Genomic DNA, 20257 nt, shown 5'->3' on the forward strand with positions numbered 1-20257 from the left:
ACACATTCTGAGGACTGTCTAGACCTTATAGACTGATCACCCTGTTGCTGGGCTGAACCAGCCACTTGTTGGGCATTTACAAGGTTGCGGACCAGCTGGGCTGCTAAGGAAGACATCAGAAAGGAAATCAACAGATAAAGGAAACAGCAGAGAAATGACAATTCACTTCTTCTTAAAAAAGAGTCTCAAATCTGAGATTTTATAAACTTAAGACTTTTAAAACTATGATTATGCTAGTGAAAGGCTATAAAAGCCATTTTTTAAAGCAGTTTTTCACTGGTCCTAGAAACAATAATTGAATATTATACTGCCTTCCTAAAGGACACAATGCATTTATTTAACAAAATACCTTCTGCAATAAGACTCTGAATAACTGGTAATCATTACTTCTAAAATATTCTGGTTTTTTTCTTTCAATAAACTCTCATTTGGGTTTCTAATTCTTAAAATTCCTTATGAAATACAACAGGAATAGATTTCCCTCTCTCAACAGCAGTAGGAATAAATATAATTTCTCCTTTATGTTCCCAGAAAAAATCCTCTCGTTAACTTTTGAAAAAAAGTTACCATCTTAAGGGACAGAAATAAAGCATGTGACTCAAATCCAAAGAATACTTAGAGGGAGTTGAATGAATGCAACAGATTACTACAACCTTGATTGTGAATATATCCAAGTACTATTCTAAATAGAAGCCTGTCTAAATTATCTCTTTAAGAAATTATTAAGGTCCAACCAATATCACACAGCTAGGTTTGGAATAGAGAGGTATCAGGGTCCTTAGAATAACATCAACATAAATGATTTTATTTCCACTAGAACTATTTTCAGCCTTTTCTATTTACCTGCCACACTGCTATTCCTCTGACGGGCCAGCTTGACCTCTGGGCATTCCCTTCGTACATGTCCTGCATCTCCACATATAAAACATCTGAGGTCTCTGGGGTCTCTAAAGTCTCGAGCGTCGTGGAGGTCTCGGGGGTCAAGAAGGTCTCGGGAGTCTTTCTCCTCTTCATTCCCTTCCTTCTCTTCTTCACTGTCTTTCTTCTTTAGTCTAAACAGTAAACTGCTGATACCAATAATGTGGGGCTAGGGACTTGTAAACTGAGTGAATCACAGGACAAACTAAACTATGTAAGAGTCTCACAGTAAACTCGCCCATTATTTCATGCATGATTTTGAAGGCAAAGGAACTCACATTTACAGCACACCTACTCATATGACAGAAACTGGATATATCAGTAGTTTTATAATACAGAATCAAATTTGTTTTATTTTAGTACTGAATTTTAATCTTAGAACAATCCTCAGAGGTTGGTATTTATTATCCCCATTTTACAGAGGAAGAAAAGAAGCGACTGAGGCTTAGAGAAGGTGTCTGGCCTACATTTAAGAGTCAGTAAATGGGGTGATGGAAATTAGGAATTTGTTCTATCTGAAAAGTTCTACTAAGTTCTTTATATTAGGCAAGACTTGATGACTGAAAAAGGGATTTTCCTGGCCTATTAAACATAGTATATAGATCATATAGAAAAGTAAATTTTATAGATATATTTTCAGGAGGTGTAAAGAATATATATTGCTCAAGGTATCTACTATGTAGGTATACCTCACAGCATATACCTCAAAACATTCAGTTAATTATATTTTAATTATTGGTTTGCATGATTTTGAGGTCCTCAATAAGAACCCCATATCTTGGTGATTTTTTTTCTTAGTACAGTTCCCAGCACAAAGTAGGTGTCAACAAATGCTTCTTCAATTAAAAAAAAACCCCAAATGAATTAATGAGTAAATGAACAAATAAACATTATGAGACATCACTGTACCACAAAGAAATCTCACTCATTACAAAATTCCATTCAAATATACATTTACCTAAGGTCCAGTTTAAAGCCCTAAACATTCTCACTTAAACATATTTGAACACAATGATAGCTAAAATGGCTTCACATTTATTTTCCCTGTAATGCTGATACATAATCATTTGCCAACCTTCTCCTTTTAGGGCAGTCTTTCATATAGTGGCCTATTTTTCCACACACACGGCAACATCGATCATTGGGAGCCAGTTCTCCATCTGTTAATACTCTGGAATCAAAGAAGTATTCCTACGAAGAAAATACAAATTTACTAGAAAAATATCACTATTAATTTTTTAATCCAAATAGAAAGGAGACCAAGACACAAAAGTGTTTTTTAAAAAAAGGAAGTAAGATACAAGACTACAGCTTTACGATTCAAGGTGGCGGTGTGAGAGGTGAGACGGAGAACTCCTCCCAAAACCACAAATAGTATGAAAATATAGTTAATTAATACAACTAACCCTAAAACAGCAACAAAAAAGAAGGCTGCACCAGACTGCATACAGACCTCACGAAACACGGTAACATATAAAAGCCTTAATCAGGCGGGACCCAAGCTCTTTCCCCACCCCAGCTCAAGATAGGAGGAAGAGAAATGGAGCGGGGAGTGGGTGGAAGCTTGTGACTGCTGAACACCTAGCCCTGGAAATCTGCTTTGTGAGCAGAAACCTATTATTGTGTGGTGCTCTGGACGTTGGGGAGCTCAGACAGACGGAGTGCTTGAGAGACTGAGATTCCGGCCATTTGTGGAGGAGGGGATCCACGTCTGACCACTCTGTGTCAGAGGAAAGGCAGGCAGTCTGAGAGGCTTCCTGGCAGTGAGAGGGCTGCTGAAGGAGCGGGGTTTGGACAGAGCTTGCTGCATGGGAGAAGGAAGTGCTGGACAAGGTTCTCGGGGCATGCTCTGCCCTGCTGGTTGGGAACTTTGAGGAGCTTCAGGCGACCCATCCCCCTGACTGCCTACTCAGCTCTGAGGCCCTTCACTGTGACATGCAGCCTGCTGTGCCTTCCTCCTAGCCTGCCAGCACCAGTTCACAAACCAGCAGTCACTGCGCTGGCGTAAGGCCAGCCACAGAAGGCCACACCTACAACAGCTAGAGACACAAAGCACAGAGGCTTACACCAGTGTGCTTGGCCCATTGACTCCGACACTGGAGACAGGCACCGCAGACGGGAATCAGGAAACAGATCTTTCCTCCCCCCAGGCAACAGCTCCGCTCCCCTATAGACCCCCAACCTCACTCTAGGGGCTGAGCAGCTCCAGAGACGGAGCTTCTGGGCATAGTTGGCACCACAAAGAAATATGAAATGTCCAAAGAACATGGTTCAGACCAAAATCTCACAAACCCCAGAAAAAGGGCCAAATGAAACTGAACTCACCAATCTTCCTGAAAGAGAGTTTAAAATAAAAATTGTAGACATGCTTATGGAGGTACAGAAAAATATTCAAGAACTCAAGAACTAATTTAAGTTGGAGATTCAATCATTAACAAATTCCATATCTGAAATGAAACATACAATGGAGGGATTTAAAAGCAGATTAGATGTAGTAGAAGAGATGGTAAATGGAATAGAAATTAGAGAAGAGGAATATAAAGAAGTTGAGGCACAGAGAGAAAAAAGAATCTCTAAGAATGAAAGAATATTGAGGGAACTATGTGACCAATCCAAACGGAACAATATTCGCATTATAGGGGTACCAGAAGAAGAAAGGAGAGAAAAAGGGATAGAAAGTGTCACTGAGGAGGAAACTGCTGAAAACTTCCCCAATCTGGGGAAGGAGATAGTCCCTCAAGCCATGGAGGTGAACAGATCTCCCAACACAAGGGATCCAAGGAAGACAACATCAAGACATATAATAATTAAAATGGCAAAGATCAAGGATAAAGACAGACTTTTAAAAGCAGCTACACAGAGAAAAAAGATCACATACAAAGGCAAACCCATCAGGCTTATCAACAGACTTCTAAACAGAAACCTTAAAGGCCAGAAGGGAGTGGCATGACATATTTAAAGCAATGAAGCAGAAGGGCCTTGAACCAAGAACACCCTATCTGGCAAGGTTATCATTTAAATTTGAAGGAGGAATTAAACAATTTTCAGATAAGCAAAAGCTGAGAGAATTTACCTCCCACAAACCACCCCTAACAATACATTTTGGAGGGACTCCTATAGATGGAAGTATTCCTAAAGCTAAATAGATGTCACCAAACAGATAGACAAAGCGTACAGAATATGATTCATAACATACAAGGAATGGAGTAGGAAGAAAACGAGGAAGAACCTTTATGTTGTCTTTGTAATAGCATATGAAGTGAGTTAAATTAGAATGTTAGACAGTAAGGGAATTACCCTTGAATCTTTGGTAGCCACAAATCTAAAGCCTGCAATGGCAATAAGTACATGACCTATCGATAATCACCCTAAATGTAAATGGTCTGAATGCACCAAACAAAAGACAGGGAGTTACTAAATGGACAAAAAAACAAGACCCATCTATATGCTGCCTACAAGAGACTCACTTCAAAGCCAAAAACATACACAGACTGAAAGTAAAGGGATGGGAAAAGATATTTCATGCAACTAATAGTGAGAAAAAAGCAGGAGTTGCACTACGTGTATCAGACAAAATAGACTTCAAAAAAAAGAAATTCACAAGAGACAAAGAAGGACATTACATAATGATAAAAAGGGTAAGTCCAACAAGACGATATAACTATTATAAATATCTATGCACCCAACACAGGCTCACCTACATATGTGAAACAAATACTAACAGAATTAAAGGGGGAAATAGAATGCAATGCATTCATTTTAGGAGACTTCAAAACACCACTCACTCCAAAGGACAGATCAACCAGACAGAAAATAAGCAAAGAGACAGAGGCACTGAACAACCAGATGGACCTAATGGACATCTACAGAACATTCCATTCAAACGCAACAGGATACACATTCTTCTCAAGTACACATGGAACATTTTCAAGAATAGTTCATATACTAGGCCACAAAAGGAACTTCAGTAAATACAAAAAGATTGAAATTGTACCAAACAGCTTCTCAGATCACAAAGGTATGAAACTAGAAACAAACTGCACAAAGAAAATGAAAATGCCCACAAACACATGGAGGCTTAACAACATGCTCCTAAATAATCAATGGATCAATGACAAAATAAAAACAGAGATCAAGCAATATATGGAGACAGGTGACAACAATAATTCAACAACACAAAATCTGTGGGACACAGTGAAGGCCGTGCTATGAGGGAAATATATTGCAATATAGGCCTACATCAGGAAAGAAGAACAATCCCAAATGAACAGTCAAAACTCACAATTAATGAAACTAGAAAAGGAAGAACAAATGAGGCCCAAAGTCAGTAGAAAGCGGGACATAATAAATATTAAAGCAGAAATAAATAAAATTAAGAAGAATAGAACAATAGAAAGAATCAATGAAAGCAGGAGCTGGTTCTTCGAGAAAACAAACAAAATAGATAAACCCCTAGCCAAACTTATCAAGAAAAAAGAGTCTACACACATAAACAGAATAAGAAATGAGAAAGGAAAAATCACTACGGACACCACAGAAATACAAAGAATTATTACAGAGTACTATGAAAAATTACATGGCAACAAAATGGATAACCTAGAAGAAATGGACAACTTTCTAGAAAAATACAACCTTCCAAGGCTGACCAATGAAGAAACAGAGAATCTGAACAGACCAATCACCAGCAAACAAATTTACCTGGTAATCAAAACCTACCTAAGAACAAAATCCCTGGATCAGATGGTTTCACTGCAGAATTTTATGACACATTTAGTGAAGAGCTAATACCCATCCCTTCTTAAAGTTTTCCAAAATGTAGAAGAGGAGGGAATACTCCCAAACTCACTCTACAAAGCCAACATCACTCTAATACCAAAACTACACAAAGACACCACAAAAAAGAAAATTACAGACCAATATCCCTGACGAACATAGATGCAAAAATACTCAACAAAATATTAGCAAACCAAATTCAAAAATACATCAAAAAGATCAACCATCATGATCAAGTGGATTCATCCCAGGGATGCAAGGATGGTACAACATTCGAAAATGCATCAACATCATTCACCACATCAACAACAAAAAGGACAAAAACCACATGATCATCTGCATAGATGCTGATGAAGGATTTGACAAAAGTCAACCTCCATTCATGATAAAAACTCTCAACAAAATGGGTATAGAGGGCAAGCACCTGAACATAATAAAAGCCATATGTGACAAACCCACAGCCAACATTATACTTAACAGTGAAAGCTGAAAGCTTTTCCTTTAAGTTCAGCAACAAGACAAGGATGCCCACTCTCCCCACTTTTATTCAACATAGTTCTGGAGGTCCTAGCCACAGCAATCAGACAACACGAAGAAATAAAAGGCATCCAGACTTGTAAGAAAGAAGTCAAACTGCCACTGTTTGCAGATGTCATGATACTGTACATAAAAAACCCAAAAGAATCCACTCCAAAACTACCAGAACTAGTATCTGAATTCAGCAAAGTTGTAGGATACAAAATTAATACACAGAAATCGGTTGCATTCCTATACACTAACAATGAACTAGCAGAAAGAGAAATCAGGAAAACAATTCCATTCACAATTGCATCAAAAATAATAAAATACCTAGGAATAAACCTAACCAAGAAAGTGAAACATCTATACCCTGAAAACTATAAGAGGACACTAATAAATGGAAATTCATCCCATGCTCTTGGCTAGGAAGAATTAATATTGTCAAAATGACATCCTGCCTAAATCAATCTACAGATTCAATGCAATCCCTATCAAAATACCAATGGCATTTTTCAATGAACGAGAGCAAATAGTTCTAAAATTCACATGGAAAGACAAAAAACTCAGAATAGCCAAAGCAATCCTGAGAAGGAAGAATAAAGCAGGAGGAATTACGCTTCCTGACTTCAAGCTCTACTACAAAGCCACAGTAATCAAGACAATTTGGTACTGGCACAAGAACAGACCCATAGACAGGTGGAACAGAATAGAGAGCCCAGATATTAACCCAAGCATATGGTGAATTAATAAAAACAAAGGCAAAAATGAACAAGTGGGACTATATCAAACTAAAAAGCTTCTGTACAGCAAAAGACACCATCAGTAGAACAGAAAGGCATCCTACATTATGGGACAATATATTTATAAATGACATATCCGATAAGGGGTTGACATCCAAATTATATAAAGAGCTCATGCACCTCAACAAACAAAAAGCAAATAATCCAATTAAAAAATGGGCAGAGTAGCTGAACAGACACTTCTCTAAAGAAGAAATTCATATGGCCAACAGGCACATGAAAAGATGCTCCACATCACTAATCATCAGAGAAATGCAAATTAAAACAACAATGAGATATCACCTCACACCAGTTAGGATAGCCAACATCCAAAAGACAAATAACAACAAATGTTGGCGAGGATGAGAAAGGGAAACTCTCCTACACTGCTGGTGGGAATGTATATTAGGTCAACCACTGTGGAAAGCAGTACGGAGGTGCCTCAAAAAACTCAAAATAGACATACCATTTGACCCAGGAATTCCATTCCTAGGAATTTACCCTAAGAATGTAGCAGCCCAGTTTGAAAAAGACTTATGCACCCCTATGTTTATCGCAGCACTATTTACAATAGCCAAGAAATGGAAGCAACCTAAGTATCTATCAGTAAATGAATGGATAAAGAAGATATGGTACATATACACAATGGAATATTATTCAGCCATAAGAAGAAAACAAATCCAACCATTTGCAACAACATGGATGGAGCTAGAGGGCATTATGCTCAGTGAAATAAGCTAGTGGAGAAAGACAAGTACCAAGTGACTTCACTCATATGTTGAGTATAAGAACAAAGAAAAAACTGAAGGAACAAAACAGCAGCAGAATCACAGAACCCAAGAATGGACTAACAGTTACCAAAGGGAAAGGGACTGGGGAGGATGGGTGGGAATGGAGGAATAAGGAGGGAAAGGGGGCATTACGATTAGCACACATAACTAGTGGGGGGGGAACACGGGAAAGGCAGTATATACAGAGAAGAAAGGTAATGATTCTATAGCATCTTACTATACTGATGGACAGTGACTATAATGGGGTATGTGGGGGGGACTTGATAATAGGGGGAGTCTAGTAACCATAATGTTGTTCAAGTAATTGTACAGTAATGATATCAAAATAAAAAATAAGTCTGAATGCATGAAATTGCTAGCTTCCCACTGAACATATGCATGAATACACACTAAGAGTTGGAATTCTCATAATTTTCTGGTAAAGTGCTTTATCAGTGTATCATCAGATTTGTTTTGATTTGACTGTTGTTTTCATTTATTGCTATCTTAATTAATATGTTAGTAAAACTATTATTGGGTTTTCCTTTTGTGAGATATTTTGTTCTTGCATGACTTTTGTGTTGTTTCCAATTTATTTTTTTCTCTCCATTATTATTTATAGCACCCCTCTCTAAGAAGCAAGACAATCAAAATTCCTGAAAACCAGTGTTCCAAGGGAAAAATGTTCTAGACTTCTCTTTGCTTTTCTTACCCCACACCTCTAGGAAAGAATGCTGAAAATGGACTGAACACGTTTAAGTACATTCATTATGCAATAGTAGAGACATGATTTCTCTCGAGACATTTTCCGTTGAAAATTTCTTCCTCTGTGAAACTGAGACCCCTCCCATCAGAAAGCAAGCAAAATAAGAATGAGACCAAAACAAACAGGGGCCTTATGCCACCCAGTTCAGGTGAAAGGAATCCTCTTAGTTCCATACCATCTAATTCAGCTTACTAAAACTACACCAAAATTAAAGAAGTATTTCTTAGGTGTTGTCCTCTCTATTTTCATCAAGATTTCTAGAAATGTAAGAGGCCATGGGCAGTACCTCAAATTCAAAATTTAAGGATCCTGAGTCTTGACTACCCACCCTCATTCTTTCAACAAATGTTTATTTGGTACATCCTATGTGCCAGACACTATAATAGACACCAGAGATACAATGGTGAACGTTATAGACATGGACACTGTCCTAATGGAGCTGTAGTCTAGTAGGGGAGACAAATAAAATTTAATAAATAGGTATCTCATTATGGACTATGATAAGTGCAATAAGAAAAAATACAGAGAGTTAGAACCATCTTCCTATTCCTAACATCAACTTGGAAACAAGGTTTCTTGTACTACATAAAACAAAGTTCTAAAAGAAAAAGATTCAGAATTCAATTATGTCTACTTACAGCTTCTCTGCCGATAAGTGGATAAAAAGGGGTACCAAAAAGTTTCCTTCCATTGATAAATGCCTTCATGATGAAATTGGTCACTATCGAAGAAAGAAGAAAACAATAAAGATACAGACCTTAATGTATAAGAGCTTTAAAATGGGGAATTGCTATATTTAAGACTTACTTTTTCTAGAAACTCCAGCACCAAGGTTATGATTCAAGTCAAAAGGGTCTAGAAAACAAATGTTTTGTTCTTTAATTAAGAATTGTGTTTACTGTAACATAAAATATACTTAGTAGCCATAACTATAATCTAATACTATGTAACTCAAGACTATCCAAACCAGCAAATCATTCTTTTAAAATTACAGATTAAAGGATAGAAACTGATAAAAAATCAAGAGGAAAAATCTTCCATATTCCAATGTATTTCATTTTTCCCCATAATTTCCTTGGCCAAATGAAACTCTTTTTGTTTTATTCCTAAATCATTATCACTTAAATGATTACCTTCAATTGCAATGCACTTGGATGTCCACTGTTTCTCAAAAGTTGTCAACAGCTTTTTCTGCCGAATGCTAATTACATATTCTTTGAAATCAAATTCTTCAGTATAGAAGCGAAGGAGTCCCAACCAAAGTTCTCCTAATGTTTCTGTGTTCTTTCCAAGTGAAGGTAAACGCTTTTTCTACAGGTGAGAGAGAAAGAAATATCAATAGCTCCCAAAATACGGTCTCCAAATCCAAGTAAAACGACTAAATTATTCAAAATCTAACATGTATCAGTGAGCACTCTATAACATAAAGAATATGAAAAAATTACCAGTTCTTCTGTTTTATCAAAGAAAAAAGCATTCCATCCATCAACCATTCGCTGTGGAATGTGTTTCCCATCAAAGATCTGTATAAAAGAATATTATTATTAGATTTCAGCTCATTCAGCTCAAAAGCCTAATACCCTCATATCATTTTAGAAATATATAATAGACATATTGTAATTACTCTTCCAAAAGGAACACGTCGAGGTGGTGTGGTGCCAAGTCATTAATGAATAAAATCAAAGACCAAAAAAACCAAAGCCAGAAAAACCAAAGCATCAGATTCTCCCAAGTAACACATTTGATGTTATCTATTTGGCCTATCCAAACACATTAAGCCCAAGATTCAGTGAAGCAAAACTAAAGGAAAAAGTGAAAATAGCATTTTCACTAAAGGATCATCGGTGCAGAAATATGTAACATAGGTAATACCTACTGATAGTGTACACTAAAGAAATTAATGGAACTATTTGTTTGGGGGAACGGGTCCAATACATTTCATCTGTTATCTCTAACAGATGAGCTGAAAAGCTCTTGGACACTGATATTTTTAAACAGAAAACTAGGTAGTTTTCCCTGACATATTGAAAAAGATTAATTATGAATATAATTCACTGTCTCAATGAAGGAGTTGGGGGGGGGGGAGTAACATTACTTTACTAAAAGAAAAGTATCCTGTAAGATGACTGCATATGTACAACTAACCTCTACAAGCTATTTTGAGGCTTATTTTCCATAGGAGAGATGCAATAAAGTAAAAAACTGCTACAGGTTCAGAGTCAATAAGCCTCATTTCTAGTCTTAGTCTTACCAAGCAGTGATTCCATGCAAGATAATTATCTTCCTAAATCCTCAGTTTTCCCAATGAAAATCAGAGACTAGGTGAATCAGGTCAGCTATTTTCAAATTTTATTTTATCAGTAGCTAAAACAAAGACATGGGATCCTGCCCTCGAAAAAAGAAATGAAAGTTTTAAAGAGGACAAAGTATAATATTTTACCCTTTCCTTATTGTGCTCAGTGAAATAAACCGGAGAAAAACAAATACCATATGATTTCACTTATTTGTGGAATTTAAAAACAGAGCAAAACAAAATGAACAAAAAAAAACCAGGAGCAAACATAGACACTGAGAGGTGACTAGTGGTTACAATTAGGGAGGAGTTGGGATGGGTGAACATGAAGGGGGAGGGAGAAAAAAGGGGATAAAAATTGTCAATCATAATGTAAACTGGTCATGGGGATAGCAGTACGGCATGGAGAATATAATCAATGATTCTATAATATCTTTTTATGTTGACAGATAATTGCCACACTAGTGGGGGTGATGATTTAATAATATGGGTAACTGTTGAACCACTCTGTTGTGCATTTAACATCAGTGCAAAATTGTATATCAAGAGTATTTCAATTAAAAAATTTTTTTACCCTTTCCTCCTCACACCAGTTAGGATGGCCAACATAGAAAAGACTAGGAACAACAAATGCTGGTGAGGATGCAGAGAAAGGGGAACCCTCCTACATTGCTGGTAGGAATGTAAACTAGTTCAACCATTGTAGAAAGCAGTATGGAGGTTCCTCAAAAAACTCAAAATAGAAATACCATTTGACCCAGGAATTCTACTCCTAGGAATTTACCCTAAGAATGTAGGATCCCAGTTTGAAAAAGACAGATGTACCCCTATGTTTATCACAACACTATTTACAATAGCCAAGAATTGGAAGCAACGTAACTGTCCATCAGTAGATGAATGGATAAAGAAGATGTGGTACATATACACAATGGAATATTATTCAGCCATAAAAAGAAAACAAATCCTACCATTTGCAACAACATGGGTGGAGCTAGAGGGTACTATGCTCAGTGAAATAAGTCAGGTGGAGAAAGACAAGTACCAAATGATTTCACTCATCTGTGGAGTATAAGAACAAAGGAAAAACTGAAGGAACAAAATAGCAGCAGAATCACAGAACCCAAGAATGGACTAACAGTTACCAAAGGGAAGCGACTGGGGAGTGGGGGTGGGAAGGGAGGGAGAAGGGGAAAAAAGGGGCATTACAATTAGCACACATCATGTGGGGGTAGGGGCATGGGGAAGGCAGTATAGCACAGAAAAGACAAGAAGTGTCTATAGCATCTTACTATGCTGATGGACAGTGACTGTAACGGGGTATGTGGGTGGGACATGATAATGAGGGGAATCTAGTAACCACAATGTTGCCCATGTGATTGTATATTAATGATACCAAAATTTAAAAAAAATTTTACCCTTTCCTAAAATGGAACCTTCCTGGAAGCTCAATATGGAAAACAGATAAAGCAGAAGGTACTCTGATAGAGAAAACATGCCCCATCTTCTCCTTACCCCACTCCTCACATATATACTAATTAGCTCCTAGAGTTTCCCAGAATATATTTTAAAACCAGTAGATAAGGTGGTTCCCATGGCCCCTTCTGTTTTTAGATGGGAAAGTAATTTACAAAATTAATAACATGTCTGGTCCCTCTAATTTCACTCTGAGGTTTAAGATCATTGTGAGCAAGGACTATGAATTATTGGTGGAGCCAAAATTCCTACTATGTCAAAGCCTGCCATATAAAGAATATCTAATATATGTTCGTTGAATGAATATATTTACTCTGTAAGCATGTTTATATAAAGATCAAGTTTCTGGAGACTTTAGCTAGCGAGTTGCTTTTTATATTTACATGTAACTTAAACAAATATAGTTACCAAGAATCATCTGGCACAAATTCTGACATTCTATAAAACAAAAAAGGGAGAAGATGGCAATTACAGAAATCAGTGTCAAACAAAAAGACATGAGATCTTCCCCTCAAAAAAAAAGAAATAAAGGTTTTTAAGAAGCCAAAGTATAATATTCCACCCTTACAGATTAGGATGCTATTATAAGTAGTACATAGAAATAATACAAACTACCTTTCTTACTTTTGAGTAACAACCATAATCCAAACCCAACTACACTGGCTGTTAACACAGTAAAGCGGGACCTTTGCTTTGCCTATGTTTATGAACTCTCATGTTTCACAGTGCCTAACTTTCCACTATTTCTGCATTAGAAAGCACTAATGCCATCTTCTTTCTCTTACACATATACACACATTTATACTTTCTCTGTTTCTCTCTTCTACTTTTTCTCTTTCTCTCAATACCAATCATCCCCCAGTCAAGCACTCAGTCCTCCCTCTAAAACCTCACCAAACAAGTCAATCGTACTGTACAAAGAGTGACCCTGTTCACTTCCCTATTTATTTTATTGTAATCTTTTTATATCTACTGCCATATTTAAACTGCAATTGTTGTAGTTGTGGTAAAATATGCATAACATAAAATTTACTATCTTAATTATTTTTAAGTATATATAGTTCAGTGGCATTAAGTACATTCACATTTTTGTACTACCATCATCGCCATCCACCCACAGAATTCTTTTCATCTTACAAAAATGAAACTCTGAACCTATTAAACAATAATTCCTCCACTCCTCTCCCCTCCCAGCCCCTGGCAACCACCATTCTACTTTCTATCTATGAATTTGACTACCTCAATGTAAGTGGAATCATACAGTATTTACCCTTTTGTGACTGGTTATTTCACTTAGCATAATGTCCACAAGATTTATCCATTCAACTTCAATTTTTAAGCTGGTAAAAGCTAAGAAAACATAGAAGTTCATTATATCAAGTGTGTATAACACTCCCTAATTCTCTTCTGGTTTTCATTTTTATGTGAAAATTTACTTTTACTCATGATGATTTACCAGAATACAGCAAAATCACTCTGCTTAAGAAAACTCCTTTTGACCTGAAGAACTTCAAATTGTTGACCATGAAAAACAGTCTTAGCAGAGCCTTACTTATATACCCAGTCACTTAAAGTCTAGATTCAATTACAAATGGAGTCCAGACCATCAGCTTCATTAAATATATCCTTACCCTTAAAAGTTGATTGATGCCAATGACCAACACTTAAATGATCCAGAGCAATGGACAACGGGGTCCCATATGATAAGCAAAAAAGTCCAGAAGCAAACATCCATACATCACCAGTTTATATGTATCACAAAGCCCCCCAAAATCAGAGCTCATTATGATGGAAACCATTCCATGGACTGTCTCTCATTTCATCAATCACTGTCTGTTAAGCAGATAATGGGAGAGTTCTTGAAGTTGGCTACAGCAATCCTACCTAAATTTTTCCAAAAATAATATTAATAAAGCTGCTAATCATAGTAATATAATAATATAATGATAAAAATAATAAAAAAGCAATGACCATTTATGTGCCTACTTTAGGACCAAAGTGAAAGAAATTCATTGTATCTGTTCCTTGTATCTACACTGAAATACTACTACTATTATTACATTTTTGCTGATGATAAAACTCAAGACTAGTGGCAGTCAGGCAGCTTGTTGAAGTCCACAAGTTCAGAATCAGAATTCAAACCAGTTATCTCTGGCTCCAAAATCATGCCCTGCTCTTTCTGTTACATCAGATGGATCCTCATCCATGGGAAATAATATAATGAGAGAGAACAGACAAACCACCATGAAAACAAATTTTGTGTTCCATTTTGGTTAATCATAGTATTCTGTCAAAGTCATAGTAAATGGTTGCTATGATATTATTACTGGGGCAATTATGTATAAGATCCCCAAATTTGGGAGGGGCAGAAGATGGCGGCGTGAGTAGAGCAGCGGAAATCTCCTCCCAGAACCGCATATATCTATGAAAATATAACAAAGACAACCCTTCCTAGAATAAAGACCAGAGGACACAGGACAATATCCAGACCACATCCGCACCTGAGAGAACCCAGCGCCTCGCGAAGGGGGTAAGATACAAGCCCCGGCCCGGGGGGGGCTGAGCGCCCCTCCCCCCAGCTCCTGGCGGTAGAAGAATAGGCAGAGCGGGAGGGAGACGGAGCCCAGGGCTGCCGAACACCCAGCCCCAGCCATCCGGGCCAGAGTGCAGGGCCCTCGATACTGGGAAAACAGGGCAGCAACAACAGTGAGCAGGCACTGGAGGCTGGGCGCCAGAGGACATAAGAAAAGCGCGCGACCATTTTTTTTTTGCTTTTTAGCTGTTTTGTTTTGGCGAGCGCTTTTTGGAAGTCTTAAAGGGATAAGAACCCCAATACTAGGGAAAAAGGGCAGAAAGACCGGTGAGAAGAGGCATGAGGCTGGCACCGGAGAATAAAGAAAAACGAACAACCACCTTTTCTTTCTTTTTTTTTTAATTAAAAACTTTTTTTTTTAATTAAAAAATTTTTTTTTCTTTTTTTTTTGGTGGTCGTTGTTTTGTTTTGGCGGGTGCTTTTTGGAAGTCTTAAAGGGGCAGGGCGGGTCACTTAATCCAGAGGTAGGGAATCCGGGATCTCTGGGCACCCTAACCCCTGGGCTGCAGGGAGCAGGCAGGCCCCTTACGGAGATAAATAGCCTCCCAGCAGCTCCTGCTCCAACGCGACTCCACCATTTTGGAGTAGCTGCCCGAGCCAGGCCACGCCCACAGCAACAGCGGAGATTAACTCCATAGCAGCCGGGCAGGAAGCAGAAACCCTGTCTGCGCGCAGCTGCGCAGCACAAGCCACTAGAGGTCGCTGTTCTCCCAGGAGAGGAGGGCCACAAACCAAGAAAGGAAGTCCTTCCAGCCATCACTCGTCCCAGTTCTGCAGACTATTCCTATCACCATGAAAAGGCAAAGCTACAGGCAGACAAAGATCACAGAGACAACACCAGAGAAGGAGACAGACCTAACCAGTCTTCCTGACAAAGAATTCAAAATAAGAATCATAAACATGCTGACAGAGATGCAGAGAAATACGCAAGAGAAATGGGATGAAGTCCGGAAGGAGATCACAGATGCCAGAAAGGAGATCGCAGAAATGAAACAAACTCTGGAAGGGTTTATAAGCAGAATGGATAGAATGCAAGAGGCCATTGATGGAATTGAAATCAGAGAACAGGAACGCATAGAAGCTGACATAGAGAGAGACAAAAGGATCTCCAGGAATGAAACAATATTAAGAGAACTGTGTGACCAATCCAAAAGGAACAATATCCGTATTATAGGGGTACCAGAAGAAGAAGAGAGAGGAAAAGAGATGGAAAGTATCTTAGAAGAAATAATTGCTGAAAACTTCCCCACACTGGGGGAGGAAGTAATCGAACAGACCACGGAAATACACAGAACCCCCAACAGAAAGGATCCAAGAAGGGCAACACCAAGACACATAATAATTAAAATGGCAAAGATCAAGGACAAGGAAAGAGTGTTAAAGGCAGCTAGAGAGAAAAAGGTCACCTATAAAGGGAAACCCATCAGGCTAACATCAGATTTCTCAACAGAAACCCTACAGGCCAGAAGAGAATGGCATGATATATTTAATACAATGAAACAGAAGGGCCTTGAACCAAGGATACTGTATCCAGCACGACTATCATTCAAATATGACGGTGGGATTAAACAATTCCCAGACAAACAAAAGCTGAGGGAATTTGCTTTCCACAAACCACCTCTACAGAACATCTTACAGGGACTGCTCTAGATGGGAGCACTCCTAGAAAGAGCACAGCACAAAACACCCAACATATGAAGAATCGAGGAGGAGGAACAAGAAGGGAGAGAAGAAAAGAATCTCCAGACAGTGTATATAACAGCTCAATAAGCGAGCTAAGTTAGGCAGTAAGATACTAAAGAGGCTAACCTTGAACCTTTGGTAACCACGAATTTAAAGCCTTCAATGGCAATAAGTACATATCTTTCAATAGTCACCCTAAATGTTAATGGGTTGAATGCACCAATCAAAAGACACAGAGTAACAGAATGGATAAAAAAGCAAGACCCATCTATATGCTGCTTACAAGAAACTCACCTCAAACCCAAAGACATGTACAGACAAAAAGTAAAGGGATGGAAAAACATATTTCAAGCAAACAACAGTGAGAAGAAAGCAGGGGTTGCAGTACTAATATCAGACAAAATAGACTTCAAAACAAAGAAAGTAACAAGAGATAAAGAAGGACACTACATAATGATAAAGGGCTCAGTCAAACAAGAGGATATAACCATTCTAAATATATATGCACCCAACACAGGAGCACCAGCATATGTGAAACAAATACTAACAGAACTAAAGGGAGATATAGACTGCAATGCATTCATTCTAGGAGACTTCAACACACCACTCACCCCAAAGGATAGATCCACTGGGCAGAAAATAAGTAAGGACATGGAAGCACTGAACAACACAGTAGAGCAGATGGACCTAATAGACATCTATAGAACTCTACATCCAAAAGCAGCGGGATTTACATTCTTCTCAAGTGCACATGGAACATTCTCCAGAATAGACCACATACTAGGCCACAAAAAGAGCCTCAGAAAATTCCAAAAGATTGAAATCCTACCAACCAACTTTTCAGACCACAAAGGCATAAAACTAGAAATAAACTGTACAAAGAAAGCAAAGAGGCTCACAAACACATGGAGGCTTAACAACACGCTCCTAAATAATCAATGGATCAATGACCAAATCAAAATGGAGATCCAGCAATATATGGAAACAAATGACAACAACAACACTAAGCCCCAACTTCTGTGGGACACAGCAAAAGCAGTCTTAAGAGGAAAGTATATAGCAATCCAAGCATATTTAAAAAAGGAAGAGCAATCCCAAATGAATGGTCTAATGTCACAATTATCGAAATTGGAAAAAGAAGAACAGATGAGGCCTAAGGTCAGCAGAAGGAGGGACATAATAAAGATCAGAGAAGAAATAAATAAAATTGAGAAGAATAAAACAATAGCAAAAATCAATGAAACCAAGAGCTGGTTCTTCGAGAAAATAAACAAAATAGATAAGCCTCTAGCCAGACTTATTAAGAAGAAAAGAGAATCAACACAAATCAACAGTATCAGAAACGAGAAAGGAAAAATCACGACGGACCCCACGGAAATGCAAAGAATTATTGGAGAATACTATGAAAACCTATATGCTAACAAGCTGGGAAACCTAGGAGAAATGGACAACTTCCTAGAAAAATATAACCTTCCAAGATTGACCCAGGAAGAAACAGAAAATCTCAACAGACCAATTACCAGCAACGAACTTGAAGCGGTAATCAAAAAACTACCAAAGAACAAAACCCCCAGGCCAGATGGATTTACCTCGGAATTTTATCAGACATACAGGGAAGACATAATACCCATTCTCCTTAAAGTTTTCCAAAAAATACAGGAGGAGGGGATACTCCCAAACTCATTCTATGAAGCTAACATCACCCTAATACCAAAACCAGGCAAAGACCCCACCAAAAAAGAAAACTACAGACCAATATCCCTGATGAACGTAGATGCAAAAATACTCAACAAAATATTAGCAAACCGAATTCAAAAATACATCAAAAGGATCATACACCATGACCAAGTGGGATTCATCCCAGGGATACAAGGATGGTACAACATTCGAAAGTCCATCAACATCATCCACCACATCAACAAAAAGAAAGACAAAAACCACATGATCATCTCCATAGATGCTGAAAAAGCATTTGACAAAGTTCAACATCCATTCATGTTAACAACTCTCAGCAAAATGGGAATAGAGGGCAAGTACCTCAACATGATAAAGGCCATCTATGATAAACCCACAGCCAACATTATATTGAACAGCGAGAAGCTGAAAGCATTTCCTCTGAGATCGGGAACTAGACAGGGATGCCCACTCTCTCCACTGTTATTTAACATAGTACTGGAGGTCCTAGCCACGGCAATCAGACAAAATAAAGAAATACAAGGAATCCAGATTGGTAAAGAAGAAGTTAAACTGTCACTATTTGCAGATGACATGATACTGTACATAAAAAACCCTAAACAATCCACCCCAAAACTACTAGAACTGATATCGGAATACAGCAAAGTTCCAGGATACAAAATCAACACACAGAAATCTGTGGCTTTCCTATATACTAACAATGAACCAACAGAAAGAGAAATCAGGAAAACAACTCCATTCACAATTACATCAAAAAAAATAAAATACCTAGGAATAAACCTAACCAAAGAAGTGAAAGACTTCTACTCTGAAAACTACAAGTCACTCTTAAGAGAAATTAAAGGGGACACTAACAGATGGAAACTCATCCCATGCTCGTGGCTAGGAAGAATTAATATCGTCAAAATGGCCATCCTGCCCAAAGCAATATACAGATTTGATGCAATCCCTATGAAACTACCAGCAACATTCTTCAATGAACTGGAACAAATAATTCAAAAATTCATATGGAAACACCAAAGACCCCGAATAGCCAAAGCAATCCTGAGAAAGAAGAATAAAGTAGGGGAGATCTCACTCCCCAACTTCAAGCTCTACTATAAAGCCATAGTAATCAAGACAATTTGGTACTGGCACAAGAACAGAGCCACAGACCAATGGAACAGACTAGAGAATCCAGACATTAACCCAGACATATATGGTCAATTAATATTTGATAAAGGAGCCATGGACATACAATGGCGAAATGACAGTCTCTTCAACAGGTGGTGCTGGCAAAACTGGACAGCTACATGTAGGAGAATGAAACTGGACCATTGTCTAACCCCATATACAAAAGTAAACTCAAAATGGATCAAAGACCTGAATGTAAGCCATGAAACCATTAAACTCTTGGAAGAAAACATAGGCACAAACCTCTTAGACATAAACATGAGTGATCTCTTCTTGAACATATCTCCCCGGGCAAGGAAAACAACAGCAAAAATGAGTAAGTGGGACTATATTAAGCTGAAAAGCTTCTGTACAGCAAAAGACACCATCAATAGAACAAGAAGGATCCCTACAGTATGGGAGAATATATTTGAAAATGACACATCCGATAAAGGCTTGACGTCCAGAATATATAAAGAGCTCACATGCCTCAACAAACAAAAAACAAATAACCGAATTAAAAAATGGGCAGAGGAACTGAACAGACAGTTCTCCAAAAAAGAAATACAGATGGTCAACAGACACATGAAAAGATGCTCCACATCGCTAATTATCAGAGAAATGCAAATTAAAACTACAATGAGGTATCACCTCACACCAGTAAGGATGGCTGCCATCCAAAAGACAAACAACAACAAATGTTGGCGAGGCTGTGGAGAAAGGGGAACCCTCCTACACTGCTGGTGGGAATGTAAGTTAGTTCAACCATTGTGGAAAGCAGTATGGAGGTACATCAAAATGCTCAAAACAGACTTACCATTTGACCCAGGAATTCCACTCCTA

At 38.0% G+C, this 20257-nt stretch overlaps 1 protein-coding gene across 11 annotated transcripts in view; it reads right to left on the reverse strand.

Annotated features, from left to right (window-relative positions):
- Positions 1-20257, reverse strand: part of TUT4 (terminal uridylyl transferase 4) — a 162557-nt gene that overhangs the window by 12837 nt on the left and 129463 nt on the right. For 7 of the 11 annotated variants that reach the window (XR_008997007.1, XM_036893252.2, XM_036893243.2 and 4 more), the window contains 7 exons: positions 9971-10048; positions 9659-9836; positions 9333-9380; positions 9164-9246; positions 1994-2109; positions 844-1067; positions 3-103 (listed from right to left, as the gene is read on the reverse strand). Coding sequence is in view for 10 of the 11 variants with exons in the window: in XM_036893252.2 (XP_036749147.1) it covers positions 3-103; positions 844-1067; positions 1994-2109; positions 9164-9246; positions 9333-9380; positions 9659-9836; positions 9971-10048 (828 nt within the window). In the remaining variant the exon portion in view is untranslated. The remainder of the gene's footprint in view (positions 1-2; positions 104-843; positions 1068-1993; positions 2110-9163; positions 9247-9332; positions 9381-9658; positions 9837-9970; positions 10049-20257) is intronic. The other 4 variants (XM_036893244.2, XM_036893249.2, XM_036893245.2 and 1 more) reach the window with 2 other exon arrangements.

The sequence above is a fragment of the Manis pentadactyla genome, chromosome 4 (genome assembly GCF_030020395.1).
Source record: "Manis pentadactyla isolate mManPen7 chromosome 4, mManPen7.hap1, whole genome shotgun sequence".
NCBI lineage: Eukaryota > Metazoa > Chordata > Mammalia > Pholidota > Manidae > Manis > Manis pentadactyla.